This window comes from Mustela lutreola, chromosome 9 (genome assembly GCF_030435805.1).
Source record: "Mustela lutreola isolate mMusLut2 chromosome 9, mMusLut2.pri, whole genome shotgun sequence".
Taxonomy (NCBI): Eukaryota; Metazoa; Chordata; class Mammalia; order Carnivora; family Mustelidae; genus Mustela; species Mustela lutreola.
Window position 1 is genome coordinate 64,921,868 of NC_081298.1, and position 13,140 is coordinate 64,935,007.

The following is a 13,140-nucleotide window of genomic DNA, read 5'->3' on the forward strand; positions in this document are numbered from 1 at the left end:
GGAGTTTGGGGAGTGAAAAGTGTCCATTGACTGCCTAGTGGGGAAGTTGTGACCTTGCTGTGAAGAGCAGAGCCAGATCACATGTGTTTAGGAAAACCAGGAATCAGAGAGAGACAGCAAGTATAAGTGGCTCTGCAGAAAATGGTGGCTGATGGAGAGCAACAGCCAGAAGGGGGCAGAGGGTCAGGAAGGACTTGTCGTTTTCACTTTTAGAAGATAGGAGGGCCTTGAATGGGTTTATTAGCTGATGAAAGAAACCCAGTGGAGACCAAGAAGCGACTAAGTAGAGGAAAGTAGCATCTGTGGGAAAGTGGAGTTGGGGGCAATAGGCTTCAGAGTCCAAATGGGAGAGTTAGCTTGGGGAGGAGAAAAGAAGCAGGGATGGGGGTGCAGGATGTAAGGCCTGAGGTGGCAGGTGAGGTAAGAAAGGTTGGAGGATGGGAGCTGGGGAGCATCTGCCCACTGGCTTCTGTTTCCCTGTAACTGAGGACGGAGTCCAGGTCTCATACTCCAGACTTGCATTCCTGGTGACATAGGGCTCCATCCTCTCAGTGGTTCTGTGTTCTCCTGCAGACACTGAGGATTTAACATCATACCTTCCTCCTCCCTCCTCCCTTTACCCATCAAGACGCTAGCTAAGCCGATAGACTGCCCTGTACGAAAATAGGTCATTCTCATCTTCAAAACAGGATCTCTTTCCCTCTCAGATAAATTAATAGGTCTATTATCGTAGCTGCCATTGTGTTTCCTACATGGAAGACCCTAATGGTTGGTCTGTCAGATTGCTTGGACATCAGAAGGTATTTGAGGACACACATATTCCTTTAATTCTCTCTTTATCTTTAAAGGTGGCTCTGTTTGCTTTCATTCTAGTTTGGGGTTAGTTCCGTACCCCCACAGGTAAATTAATTCAGTTCAGCAGATGGAAGTGGCTCAAGTTAATTCTTAACTCCTTTTCAGAAATCCCATTTCAACCAGGGACTGCATGTCATTAATGGTTCTGGGAGGAAAAGAAGTTGAACAGTTGGATGCAGGGAGAACAGGAGCCATTCTTTAATGGCTGGTGTTCAGGGTCTTTAGGCTTTCTGTGTCCAGAAGCCTGACCCAACTGATAGCAGGAAGTTATATGAGAGGACTCTGCCACCTCTGCCCTCTGGTGTAAGGCATCACATCCGTGACCCTAAGTGGCTACACAGGGATTGTATGGAAGGGCATCATAGTTAAAACATAAGCATGCTATTAAATGTGACTCCTCCTTGTATATGGCTTTACAATTCCTAGGGGTGGAAGTTTAGAAACTGATGCTATAAAATAAAAATGAAATTTAACTGAGCAGTTGGTAGAGGAAAAGTACTTTATTGGCTCTAACATCAAAGTCCTGGGAGTAAGCAACCTTCTAATAATGGACACTGTGATTGATGCCAGCTTTGTGCTGCTGTTGGCTAGAAGTGAACTCTTTGAAATAGCATAGTAGGGGCTTTACAGGTGGGTCTCATTTGGTTAGGTTACTACTGCTTTTGTGAAGCTCTGCTGCATCTTTATATTCTAACAAGGAGAAGATGGCAAATCAGAGTAATTGCTTCATCCCAAGGCGCTTTTATATTGTAAAGGAAAAAGGTCATGTTAAGAAACTCGAATTAACTTCTCTGTTTATACTATGCAGAAAGCCTCTTTGAAAGCTGCTTGTCATACAACCTGGTGGTTTATTTATAATGGAACAATTCCATTAGAACCTGACACTTGTTCTCATGGCACCAAGACTTAAGATCCCTCAGGAAAAGCATTTAACCCTTCGAAATGCAAAGCTGTCATTTATCTGTCATCTCTCTAAAAACTCACTGGAGGGTATCTACAAGAGAGTTGGAGCAGTCATCATTTCCACTGAGTTAGAAATGGAGTTTGGATTCACTAAATGATCAGCAGAGAACTAATGAATGTCCAGCACCATGTTGCAGAAGTATCTTTTCTTTGTTGGTGTGATTATGGTATTCCATATTTTTTTAAGGAATTCATTGTACAGAATTCTGGGACTGGAGTGTAGTTAATTGCTAGTGCGGACTCATTTGAATTGCTGATCCCCGTTGTTGTTTTTTGTTTGTTTGTTTGTTTGTTTTAGAAGAATTCTTAGAGTTAACACTTATCAACCAAGGAGACTGAGCAGATCTTAGAAGAAAGAACTGAAATTGTCATGATCTGAAAATTAACACCCTTCTGCCTAACATTTACTAGCAAAAGATGGGGATACCATTTGTCAAAGCCTGCCAGTGAGCAGGTTCCCCAGGAAGCCAGAGGAGCAGAGTCTAAGAATTCAGTTTCTGATGACAGGCTGCCTGCCTTTGGACCCCAGCATTGTTGCTCACAGGCTGTGAGGCTTGCACAAATTAGTTAACCTCAGAGCCTCTTATTTCTTTACTGGTAGAGGGGGATAACGTCTCTTGGGGTTTTGAAAACTACTCAGTGAAATAATGCACGTAAAGATCTTCATTCAGTGGCTGTGTATAGTAGTAAAGGGTTGTTGGTATTAGCAAAATTTATTTTGGGCCTGATGGGCTCGGGACGATGTTATAGATGATCCCAAAATGTTATTTTTCTTTGGAATATTTGTGGGCTAAATTTGTCTGTGGGTGTTCATTATTTTGTGACTTTCTTCTGTTTCCTACTTTTACTGAAGCTGGGGTATAGGACAAGTGATTCTGGTATAAACCACCCCCAGTTCTTTTCCCATTCTTGTAGAACAGATCGGCAGTCCAGAGGCAGAGATCTGTAAATGCTCTCAAAGAGAATTTCAAGATGAAATTAAAATTGACATCACCTTTTTGATCAGAGACAAACAAGTAGGGTTGGACTGACCTTCCCAAGGTATCTGTGGTAGAAATAATATTGGGGGTCATACTTACAAAGCTGATGGCAAAGCCAGTGGTATAATGCTGTTGGGGGAAAACGGAGTAAAGAGGCGTGAGAATGGAATTACTTGACTCTACAAGAAAAGCCTAGTAAAAGTGAGCAGGCAGAGTGATGTTCTTCAGGATTTAAGGGTTTGTTTTATGCACTGTTGACCAGTCCTCATTCCTCAACAGATCTTTAACTACCAGCCTCACCACTGTTCTCACCAGCACCACCACCATGCCACCACTAACACTCCTACCACCACCATCGCTCCCATGACCACCATCCCCATGACCGTCATTACCAGCCCCCTTCAACATCCCAACCCCTCTTACTGCCACCACTCTCACTACCCCCTTCCTCCCCTCCCACACCCCCATCATCACCACCATTACCTCCATCATCCCCCACCCCCTACCTCCTTCCTCATTACCCCCCCACCACCATCACCCTCCTGCACCCTACCCCTCACCCTCAGTACCAGCACCATGTCTACAACCATTCAGGGCATTGAAGGACTCCGGTTGGGGGATCCTTGTTTCTTTACCAAGCTGTGATTCCAACCCACTTTGTGTCTGTCTGACTTGCTTCTTTTATCTGCTCACTCTCTGACCACCTTCCTGTCTTTCAGTCTCCCAGCTCTGTCTAAAGATTAAGAAAGGAATTCGTATACTTCAACAGTCTTGCTTTTCTCTGACTGAAGAAGGGATTACTGATGTTTTATCATTTGCTTTATAAATAAAGAGAGATGATAATTAGTTTGACTCATAAAGCAATTGTTATAATTTTGCAGTGTTTGATTAAGTTTCTTTAATTACACACAGTTGTTGATGTTGTTGCTCCAAAGAACAGGAAAGTTTCTGCGAAAGGTCTTCTCTCTACCTAGTGCTTTTTTTCCTGTTCGCCCCTGTGGCTGCCAGTGCACACTCCAGGGGCAGGTTAGCATTTTGTCTAAGGACTGTGAGTGCCTGAAAAGATTGTTTTCTCTGTGCTCAAGTTGTTCAAGGCCCATCCTGATGCAAACTGTAAAGAAAGGAATAGGGTGTCTTTTATTCCTCCCTGCCACCACCCTTCATTTATTTACTCCAAATCAAACCTGCTCTACAAAGGGATCAGCTAAACTTATTTAGGGTAAGGAAGCAATAAAGGGTAGCAGTGGAGCAAACCAAACAAATGATAATTTAAGTGTGGAATTCCAGCTGGTTAAAGACCTGGGCTGGTGTGGGGAGGGCAGAGGTCACCCCTCCAACTACTCTCAAAGGCCACTTAATAGTAATTTGCGTGTCTTGTACTTTTAAGTCCTTCTTCCCTCCACTGTCCTCTACCTGCCCTTCCTCAAGACCCAGCTCAAATGAAGTCTTTTGCAGGGAGCGCTCTGGATTCCCTGTGCTCCCTTCTACAGTGCCCCAACCACATGCTGTCAACATGCTCTTTTAGAATGGGCCCCTTCCCTCTTTCCCTGTCTCCTGAACCACAGCTTCTCAGCAGAAGAAAAGGCTGCTCACAGCCCTCGTTGTCTCCCCTGCCTCAACATCTTGGCTTTCAGGAAATCACTGTGGACTGAAGTGAATTGTATTTCTGCTGTATGAAGGGGAGAATAGTTTTTAGCCATGGAGAACATGGTGACTTTCTCCAAAAGATCGGTAAGAGGTGGTTCTCTCTCTCTTCCTTGAACTGGCTTGTTTTTCAGACCTCAACTCTGGAGAGTACATGCCAGTAGGTAGGATAGTTGTGTGTGTGTGTGTGTGTGTGTGTGTGTGTGTGTGTGTGGTGTGTTTAAAGAAGAACACACTTAGACAGTTCTAGTTAAGGGGTGCAATTAGCTATATATACCCTTGGCTGAAAGCCTCCTCCTTGGGAAATGCAGTTTGTTGGCAGCTAATGTTCAGATGTAAACAGGCCGCACATGGATGAGTGCTGGAGAGCAGGTAGAAGGTAGCCCCTCTTGGCCAGCCAGGCCTTCTGGGTCAAACCTAGGCTCCATTGAGCGGGCAGCTCCACCAGCTCCAGCACCTGTCCCCCACAGTAGGGCTGTGTAGGACAGTGAACGGAAGAAGGACTTAAAAGTACAAGACATGCAAATTACTATATGGGCAGAGACAAGAACAGGCTGAGGGATGGGTAGGATTTGATGAAAATGGTGTTACTAGGGGCGCCTGGGTGGCTCAGTGGGTTAAAGCCTCTGCCTTCGGCTCAGGTCATGATCCCAGGGTCCTGGGATCGAGCCCCGCATCGGGCTCTCTGCTTAGTGGGGAGCCTGCTTCCCCCTCTCTCTCTCCCTGCCTCTCTGCCTACTTGTGATTTCTCTCTCTGTCAAATAAATAAATAAAAATATTTTTTTAAAAAATGGTGTTACTAGCAGCCCTAGCTGGCTTATTACTTCAGACTCTGTAATTTTTAAAGCCATTCATCTGTGCTGTAGTCTACTCTTCTGTATTAGGAGGATATCCTTTTATCTTGTAGACTGTGGAAAGAAATTGATATTTGTCTTTTGTTTTTTGGGGACTGTAAACAATTTTAACAACCCAGACTTTATTCTAGAATTCTTCTTTTAGATCTTTCTGAATGCAAAGTAGCTTCCCTATGTCTCATTTGTCCTGTTTTGCTTTTGAGAGGCTCACATTTACTGTTTATTGATAGTGTGAGCTTGTAGACATCAGGGTTTTAGGAAGTGTGCCCATCTCTCGCTCCTGGGTCGCTCCTCTTCCATGGGTTGGCACTGCTGTCCCTTCTACATGATGACTTCTTTTTGACATTGTTTCGGTGATTGAACTCTTACCGTAAGTTCCTTGATCTTTAAAAATGTTAGTCCTGGGGGCACCTGGGTGGCTCAGTGGGTTAAAGCCTCTGCCTTCAGCTCAGGTCATGATCCCAGGGTCCTGGGATTGAGCCCCACATTGGGCTCTCTGCTCAGCAGGGAGCCTGTTTCCTCTTCTCTCTCTCTGCCTGCCTCTCTGCCTACTTGCAATCTCTGTCTATCAAATAAATAAATAAATAAAATCTTAAAAAAAAAAAAAAACAAAAAAAGTTAGCCCTGCAGTGATACCCACCATCTTTGTCTTTCTCCAAGGGACATTGTAAGGATAATTAAGGGACCTATGTATAAAATGTTTTGAGCTCAGTGGAAGGGAGAAACCATCTGACTCAAAAGTTTTACTATTATTTAGTCTCATACTGTTACCATGTGATCAAGAATACATTAATTGGAAATGGTGATAATTTCATGTTTGGAATTCTATTCCTACCTAATCAGCATAATTAGCTTTGGCCTGAACCCTACCCTTACCTCATTTTATAGATTAAAAACAAATAAAAGGAAATGATCCGAACTGTTTTTACTACATTTTTCATTGGCTTTTTTTTTTTTTTAATTCTAAAAATAAATAAGTCTTTTAAAGGGAGTTGATTAAAAAGGTTCATTTCCTGGGAATGTTATGCATCTGCAATAAATAATAAATAATATTGTAGCAGTTGGCTGCCTCCACTTTCATACAAAATAAATAAATACATTTGGTGACATACATTTGAGGAGTGTGATTCTTATAATTTTCACGGAAATAAGGAATAACTTTACAGATGATAGAGATTTTACCATCTGCTAGTAACAACAACAAAAATAACACAGCTCATAAGACGAGGCTCTTACTGAGTCTAACATATATATTGGCATGCCAGGAATTTTCTACAACTTTAGTCAACCATCTCCAGGGAAGCTGACCTGACTTTCAGCCTTTGTTTCTAAAGCAAATGGCATGGTCTTTACTTGCTTGAATGGCAGAGAAGGGAAGAGGACTGAGTTTTAATGGTGAGAGATCAAGAGAAAGGCACTCTCTGGAATTGTAAGTATCTGCACAGATTTCACTGGTAATTAGTGGAATGGTGACTCACTGTCGAGAAGATACTGTCTTTATGCATTAAAACATTTAGTGTTGGTAGAAAAGATAAGAGTTTCAGATGCGGGGCGCCTGGGTGGCTCAGTGGATTAAAGCCTCTGCCTTCAGCTCAGGTCGTGATCCCAGGGTCCTGGGATCGAGCCCCGCATCGGGCTCTCTGCTCAGCAGGGAGCCTGCTTCCTCCTCTCTCTCTCTGCCTGCCTCTCTGCCTACTTGTGATCTGTCTGTCAAATAAATAAATAAAATCTTTAAAAAAAAAAGAAAAAAGAAAAAAAAAAAAGAGTTTCAGATGCTTAGAGAAAGATGGCAGGTGGCAAGTCCATACTTTCTCTACAATGACATTTGTTTTAAGCAGATGACATTTTAGTTTCCAAGGCCTGATGTGACAGGTGGGAGTTGTGGTTCTAGTGGAGGAGAGGGAGTCAGGTGGGTCACCATCGGCAAGAGTTAAATGTTCAGTGAAGGCGACAGAGCTGCCTTCCAAGGAAGGAAAAGAGAAACCAAAGGGAAGGCATTGAAGAAGTACTGGCTCTCTCTTTGGGTTTCCTTTGCTCTATTCTGGAGAAGGTGGGGATGGTTGTCATTTTTGGTCTTTCTGGTTTCATCTGGTGGCATGGAGGGTACTGTAGGCACAAGCATCATGGCAATCCCATAAAAGATGACCAGTGCAGTTCTATTAGCAAGCTATATGTGGGTGGTCCTGGGGGTGTTCAGTCCTTCTTAGTATGAGAAGCTATAGTCTGGGTGTGAGGCAGAGCCTTGTTGGAGAGCTTTAGCAGCAGGGGTGTGTATCTTGGAGTGCTTTTGGTTACCTTTAAGTGGATTGGGGAATGAGGCAGATTTAACTAAAGAAGAGCAGCTTTCCTCTCACCTCCAGCTTCCCCATATTTTGAAGTGATTCTTACTGTAACCCTGACCTTGAAAGTGTAGCAAGTTTGATAGCTGCCTAATTGATGATGGCTTTTAGTCTAATGCTAAACATCTTCACCACGGGGGGAAGTAGGTAGAGTTTATGAATTTGTTTTCATTGCTAAACTCTACATGGTTCCTCCTTTTTTGGTTACACCTCCTATTTGGACCTTGTTTGGACCCTGATGTCCTATGTCTTTCCCCTTGGCCTTTGGCAGAAGGGCTGACGAGCTCATCATGCATGTTAAGATATTAAGGGCTGATCAGGTTAAAGTGTTTCCCCTTCTTGTGGTGTCTACATTTCTTTCAGGGGTGAAGACATCTTAAACCAGAGGAATGACTCTCTAGTTGTGGAATTTCAGTCATCAGCCAGCAGATGCAGGAGGTACTATTTTGGGCATGGGGACCTCTCAGAAGCCCTGCAATCATCCTTAATGACCACCTGCCTGCTCCATGTCACATAAGGCCACTTCACGCATCACACCAGTTTTGTGTGTATGGTTGGTTTGACTTGCCCGAGGATAGCGAACATGTTTGTGGAAATCTCTGTGCATGGAGTTCTGCACACTAGATGCTTCCCAGATGTCCACATGTGTCGGAGAGGGGAAGAAAGGCAGTGCATGCAGTGCAAGCTTATTTTTCTGATTGCAGATGCTGGTATTGGCCCCAAAGGGAGCAAGTTCATACTAAAACTCAAATCCACTTCTTGGTTAAAGCTCACTTCATGCCCATCCACAGCATGAGTTGTGTGTCATCAGAGTGGTCTCCATTTGAAATCCATGGAATGTTCATGAAAGATCTGGGGTTTCATACTGCAAATGTTCACAAGCAGGGCAGGACCATTTTAGCCTCTTCATTTAGCCTCTTCTTTGAACTGGAAGACTGGTTCTGGGAATAAGACTCATTTTCATTTTCTGCCTCCCTTCTGCCAGTTGCCATCACCATAGCCACCCAGAGAATTCATAGTGATGGCGATGTTGGAGCTGTGAGCCTCTCAGTTGGTAAGGCTGTGGCTGCAGCCTCGGTTTATGTCAAGGTCACTGGTTGGATTCCCCAATCTAATAACTTTGGGTAATGTACTAAAGATGAATTAAAATGCTAATAGGTGACATGTTCTGGGTATTTTAACATTGCCTAATCTTAAATTTAAATGAAATGCCTTAGGTGTTCTCACAGCCTCGCTGGAAGTGCATTTAGCATTGCCCCTTAGCGAGTTTAAAGTATATTCTGTCCACCCGGACAGAGCTAGAAGGATAAGCAGTATTTGTTTTATGATCATTTTATTTGTGTCCTCTACAGCTACATGACACGATATCCTCTCTTGTACTGGAGATAGCAGTTTAGCTAAAACAAAACAAGATGGAACAGAATCTCACTCTTTTCTTATGTTTCGGTGAACCCACAGCTCCTTTCATTATTAACAACATTTAAAAGCAATACATTGGAGTCTGGGCACCTATAGCTCTTCCAAAGCCATTTTGTAGATTACCTTCATGTTTAAACCTTACAATGCCATTTAACATCCCTGTTTTATAATGAAGGCACTGGGGTGCAGAGAGATGGTGTGGCTTTTCCATCATCATATTGCTGGTATGGGAGAATCACAGTCAGTAGGCAGCTGTCCTACCTCCCAGCTCAGGTGTCTATACAGTAGACCAGGTGGGAGCTCAAAGCAAAACAAGGTCACTTAAACCAAATGCTTCTGCTAGGAAATGAAGACAATGCTCATTCTAAGGGGCACATCAGTTCTCCGCTGAAGCCAGATTTCTTTATATACTGAGCTGAAAAAACAAGTGTATTTCCTTCCTTCAGTAAACGGGTCACTTCCTTATTATTAGTTGAATTAGCCCTTTTACTTTCTCCTTATGAGGGGGAAGGAACATTATTTCTCTCTTAGTCCTCCCAGTTATCTGGTGTCTGGTCACTTCATAATTAATTGTATTTTGGGAGAATAGATATTAATTTTCTTTAACAAAAAGGCTGAGATCCTTGATGACACACCATAATTCAATTTCCGTTCTCTCCCTGCGTTGCCTGCACCCCTTCCTCCTGGCACATTTTTCATAGTTAGGAGGAGTGATAGTGTCAAATGTATCAGAAGGAAGAATTGATTCAGTAGTAGTTTGACGACTTGACTGATTAACAGAGATCAGAAGAAGGCTCATAACTGTGAAAACCATTGCAGCATGGAGTTTTAACAGCTCTTTAGGGAGCTAGTTAATGAAAGAATCACTACAGAAACAGCCATGCAAAAGAAAAAAAAGAAAGAAAGAAAGGCAAGAACAGGAGCATTCCCATATAACACTCAGAGGCTTTGTCATAAGGGGAAAATATGCTCATAATTTCTATTTACACTTTGCTGTAATTACCGTCTGCCTTAAGATTACTTTCAGTCTTCTCCTGTCAAAGTTGCTTAGATATTTCCTGTCTTACATATCAGGCAAAGTGGTCTAGTACTGGTTGGAACTTGCCCTAAGGGTTTTTTTTTTGCTCCTGAAGAATGTAATTATCAGACACCCAAGCTCCTACTGCTTGATTATACTGGCTCTAATCTGATCCTTGTTCTCCCTATCACGGCCATTTGTCCATGACCCAGACTTTTGTGCTCAGGTGAATGTTCCACTGAGCTTTAGCCTTTAACTTTTTCCTATGTGGTTGTTCTCTTTTCTTTCTCCTGATGCAGTGTTTATGAACCAGACAGAAATGTGTTACGGAGGAAAGAACGAGAAAGAAGAAATCAGGAAACTCAGCAAGATGATGGCACGTTTAATTCGAGTTACTCCCTCTTCAGTGAACCTTACAAGGTAGATGGTTTTCAGTTGTTCATCTTCTCCCTCACTTGCACCTCTCCCCCTGTGATGGCAATCTCTCCTGGAAGAGTCGACCAACCAAACTTCAGTTGCTTTTCTGCCTGTTCAGCTCTTTAGGGAGCCACTCAGCCACTCAGAATGAGGTCTTCTCCCACAAATCTTGGCATCCAGTTCACACGACTTGACTGCCTGTTCCTTCAGTAAAATGTAGCTTTTGCTTAATAATGAGAGCTGCTTGCTGTGATTTTTATCCATAGTGTAGACTTCATTTCTGCATTGATTTTCAAAGCCAATGCCACTTGTAATTTTTTAAAAATCTACGCTATTAGGAAATAAAAAGAGGTTGGGTAACCTATTTGCCCCACATGGGTCATGCTGCAGTCAGGCTACCTGATGGGGTAATGAGAAAAAAACTGCTGGATTGTTTCTCATTTACACCAAAGGCCAGAGATACAAGCTGTCTCCCAAAGCAAAAGGCCTGAGATTTCACTGAGGCCTGCACAGAACCTTGGGTAGTTTAGGCAGGTGGCTCCTTGCACATCAAGCCCTGTGTGCATTTTAAGTTGTATGCTGACTTCTTCTGCCTATCCCTCTGGGTTTCTGGCAAGAATCATTATATATTTAGAAATTGTCAGCAGAACAATTTGAGCCAAATTTGAATTTTCAAGAAAAGCTTCCAAAGGGACTATAAAAAAGAGAAGAAATCCCAATCCTGGAAAGCCTCAATCCCAACAGTTTTGCAAAGCTGCGGTGGTTGTTTCCCTGATATCTGTAGCGGCATCACACTGCCATGGGTAGGTTCCCTTTTGATGCAGTCTGAGGCTCTTAACGGCTTCCTGGTCCTGGTGCGATGCAGTGTGGACAGACTTAAGAGATGGCGACTTTGATTTCATCTCCCAGCTCTCATTCTGAATGTGACAGTCCTGACTCTGTGAGCCATCAAGGTACCTCCCCGTGGTCTCCTGTGTTTCTCTTCTCTCTAACAACAGGGTGCTTGTTGTGTTTTTCTTTCTCCAGACGAACAAGGGGGATGAGCTCTCCAACAGGATCCAGAATACTTTAGGCAATTACGATGAAATGAAAGACTTTTTAACTGATAGATCTAATCAGAGTCATCTCGTGGGTGTTCCCAAACCTGGCGTTCCTCAGGCTCCTGTGAACAAGATCGATGAACATTTTGTTGCAGATTCAAGAGCCCAGACCCAGCCCTCATCTGTCTGTAGCACAGCTTCTTCCACACCAGCAGCTGTCCCCACGCAACAGAGTAAGAGGGGCACCATGGGCTGGCAGAAGGCTGGGCACCCGCCATCGGATGGCCAACAAAGAGCAAGTAAGCACGGACACAGATTGCTTGATTTGAACAGATCTGCTAACCCAAAGAACCATAATAAAAAACCTAACCAGTCTGTGTCCAGCCCCTCATCCTCATCTTCCTCTTCTTCTTCCTCTTCTTCTTCCTCTTCTTCTTCTTCCAACTCAGCACAACAAGGCTCTCTCAGGACCTTGCTTGGAGATGGTGTTGGCAGACAGCAGTCACGAGCCAAACAAGTGTGCAATGTAGAGGTGGGTCTTCAGACCCAGGAAAGGCCACCTGCTATGGCAGCCAAGCACAGCAGCAGCGGACACTGTGTTCAGAATTTTCCTCCATCCCTGGCTTCAAAACCCAGTCTGGTCCAGCAAAAACCCACCGCATATGTGCGGCCGATGGACGGCCAAGATCAGGCTCCTGATGAGTCTCCAAAACTTAAATCATCCACAGAAACCAGTGTGCACTGCACGTCGTACAGGGGAGTCCCAGCCACCAAGCCAGAGTCCGCCAGAGCCAAGACCAAGCTTTCCAAGTTCAGCATCCCCAAACAAGGAGAGGTGAGTCTCTTGTCAATGCCAACTACATACATCTGAGTAGTTCTCAGTGATGACTCGGCAGTTATAAATCCAGTGCCCATGTTTCTTAATTTTCAGTGTGTGAACGACTTCATGTGGTAGGATTTGTAGCCATTGCTAAAGGAGGTTATACACATAAATAATGATTTCTTAAAATATCAAATTGATTACCACCATTTTTTTTTTAAGTTCTAACATATTTGGTTATGTGTCTGTGTTCATCCGGGAAGGAATTTCCTTCAATACAGTTCATGGGATTTTGTGTGTGTGTGTGTGTGTGTGTGTGTGTGTGTGTGTGTGAATGGGTCAGAGTCGACATGGATATTATATATTAAGAGTAGAAGTATTGTAAAAAAGAGGTTAATTTTTATGTAAAAGAGTTCAGAAGTTTAACATTTTTGTCAGTTTTGAAATGTTCCAAGACATAAAGGAAACCTTATAATGATTTTTAAATTAATTGTTAAATGACTCAGTATTGAATATGGTGAATAGTCAAATGTATCAGATGTCTCATCCATATTGTAATACCTAAAATTCAGGTTAATTGATGTTAATCAAGTAAGGACTCGCCTTGTCCTGTGAAAATAATCTTAGGTTATATGAAGAGAGTGAAATCTTTTAGTTCAGATTCTTGCATCTTAAATTTAATCTGAAGTGTTTATTTATTGCATTACAAAATGTGTAGACTAGATGTGTGGAATATGAGAACTCAAAAAGGCAAATCACATAATCACAGAGGAAGCAAAGAGTCTAGTCTA

The 13,140-nt window shown here is 43.0% G+C and overlaps 1 protein-coding gene across 7 annotated transcripts in view; it reads left to right on the forward strand.

Moving 5' to 3' along the window:
- AFF3 (ALF transcription elongation factor 3) overlaps nucleotides 1–13,140 on the forward strand; it is a 576,277-nt gene that overhangs the window by 121,096 nt on the left and 442,041 nt on the right. For 4 of the 7 annotated variants that reach the window (XM_059134519.1, XM_059134520.1, XM_059134521.1 and 1 more), the window contains exons 3-5: nucleotides 7,999–8,073; nucleotides 10,372–10,492; nucleotides 11,516–12,364. In XM_059134519.1, the coding sequence (XP_058990502.1) occupies nucleotides 7,999–8,073; nucleotides 10,372–10,492; nucleotides 11,516–12,364 (1,045 nt within the window). The remainder of the gene's footprint in view (nucleotides 1–7,998; nucleotides 8,074–10,371; nucleotides 10,493–11,515; nucleotides 12,365–13,140) is intronic. The other 3 variants (XM_059134524.1, XM_059134525.1, XM_059134523.1) reach the window with 2 other exon arrangements.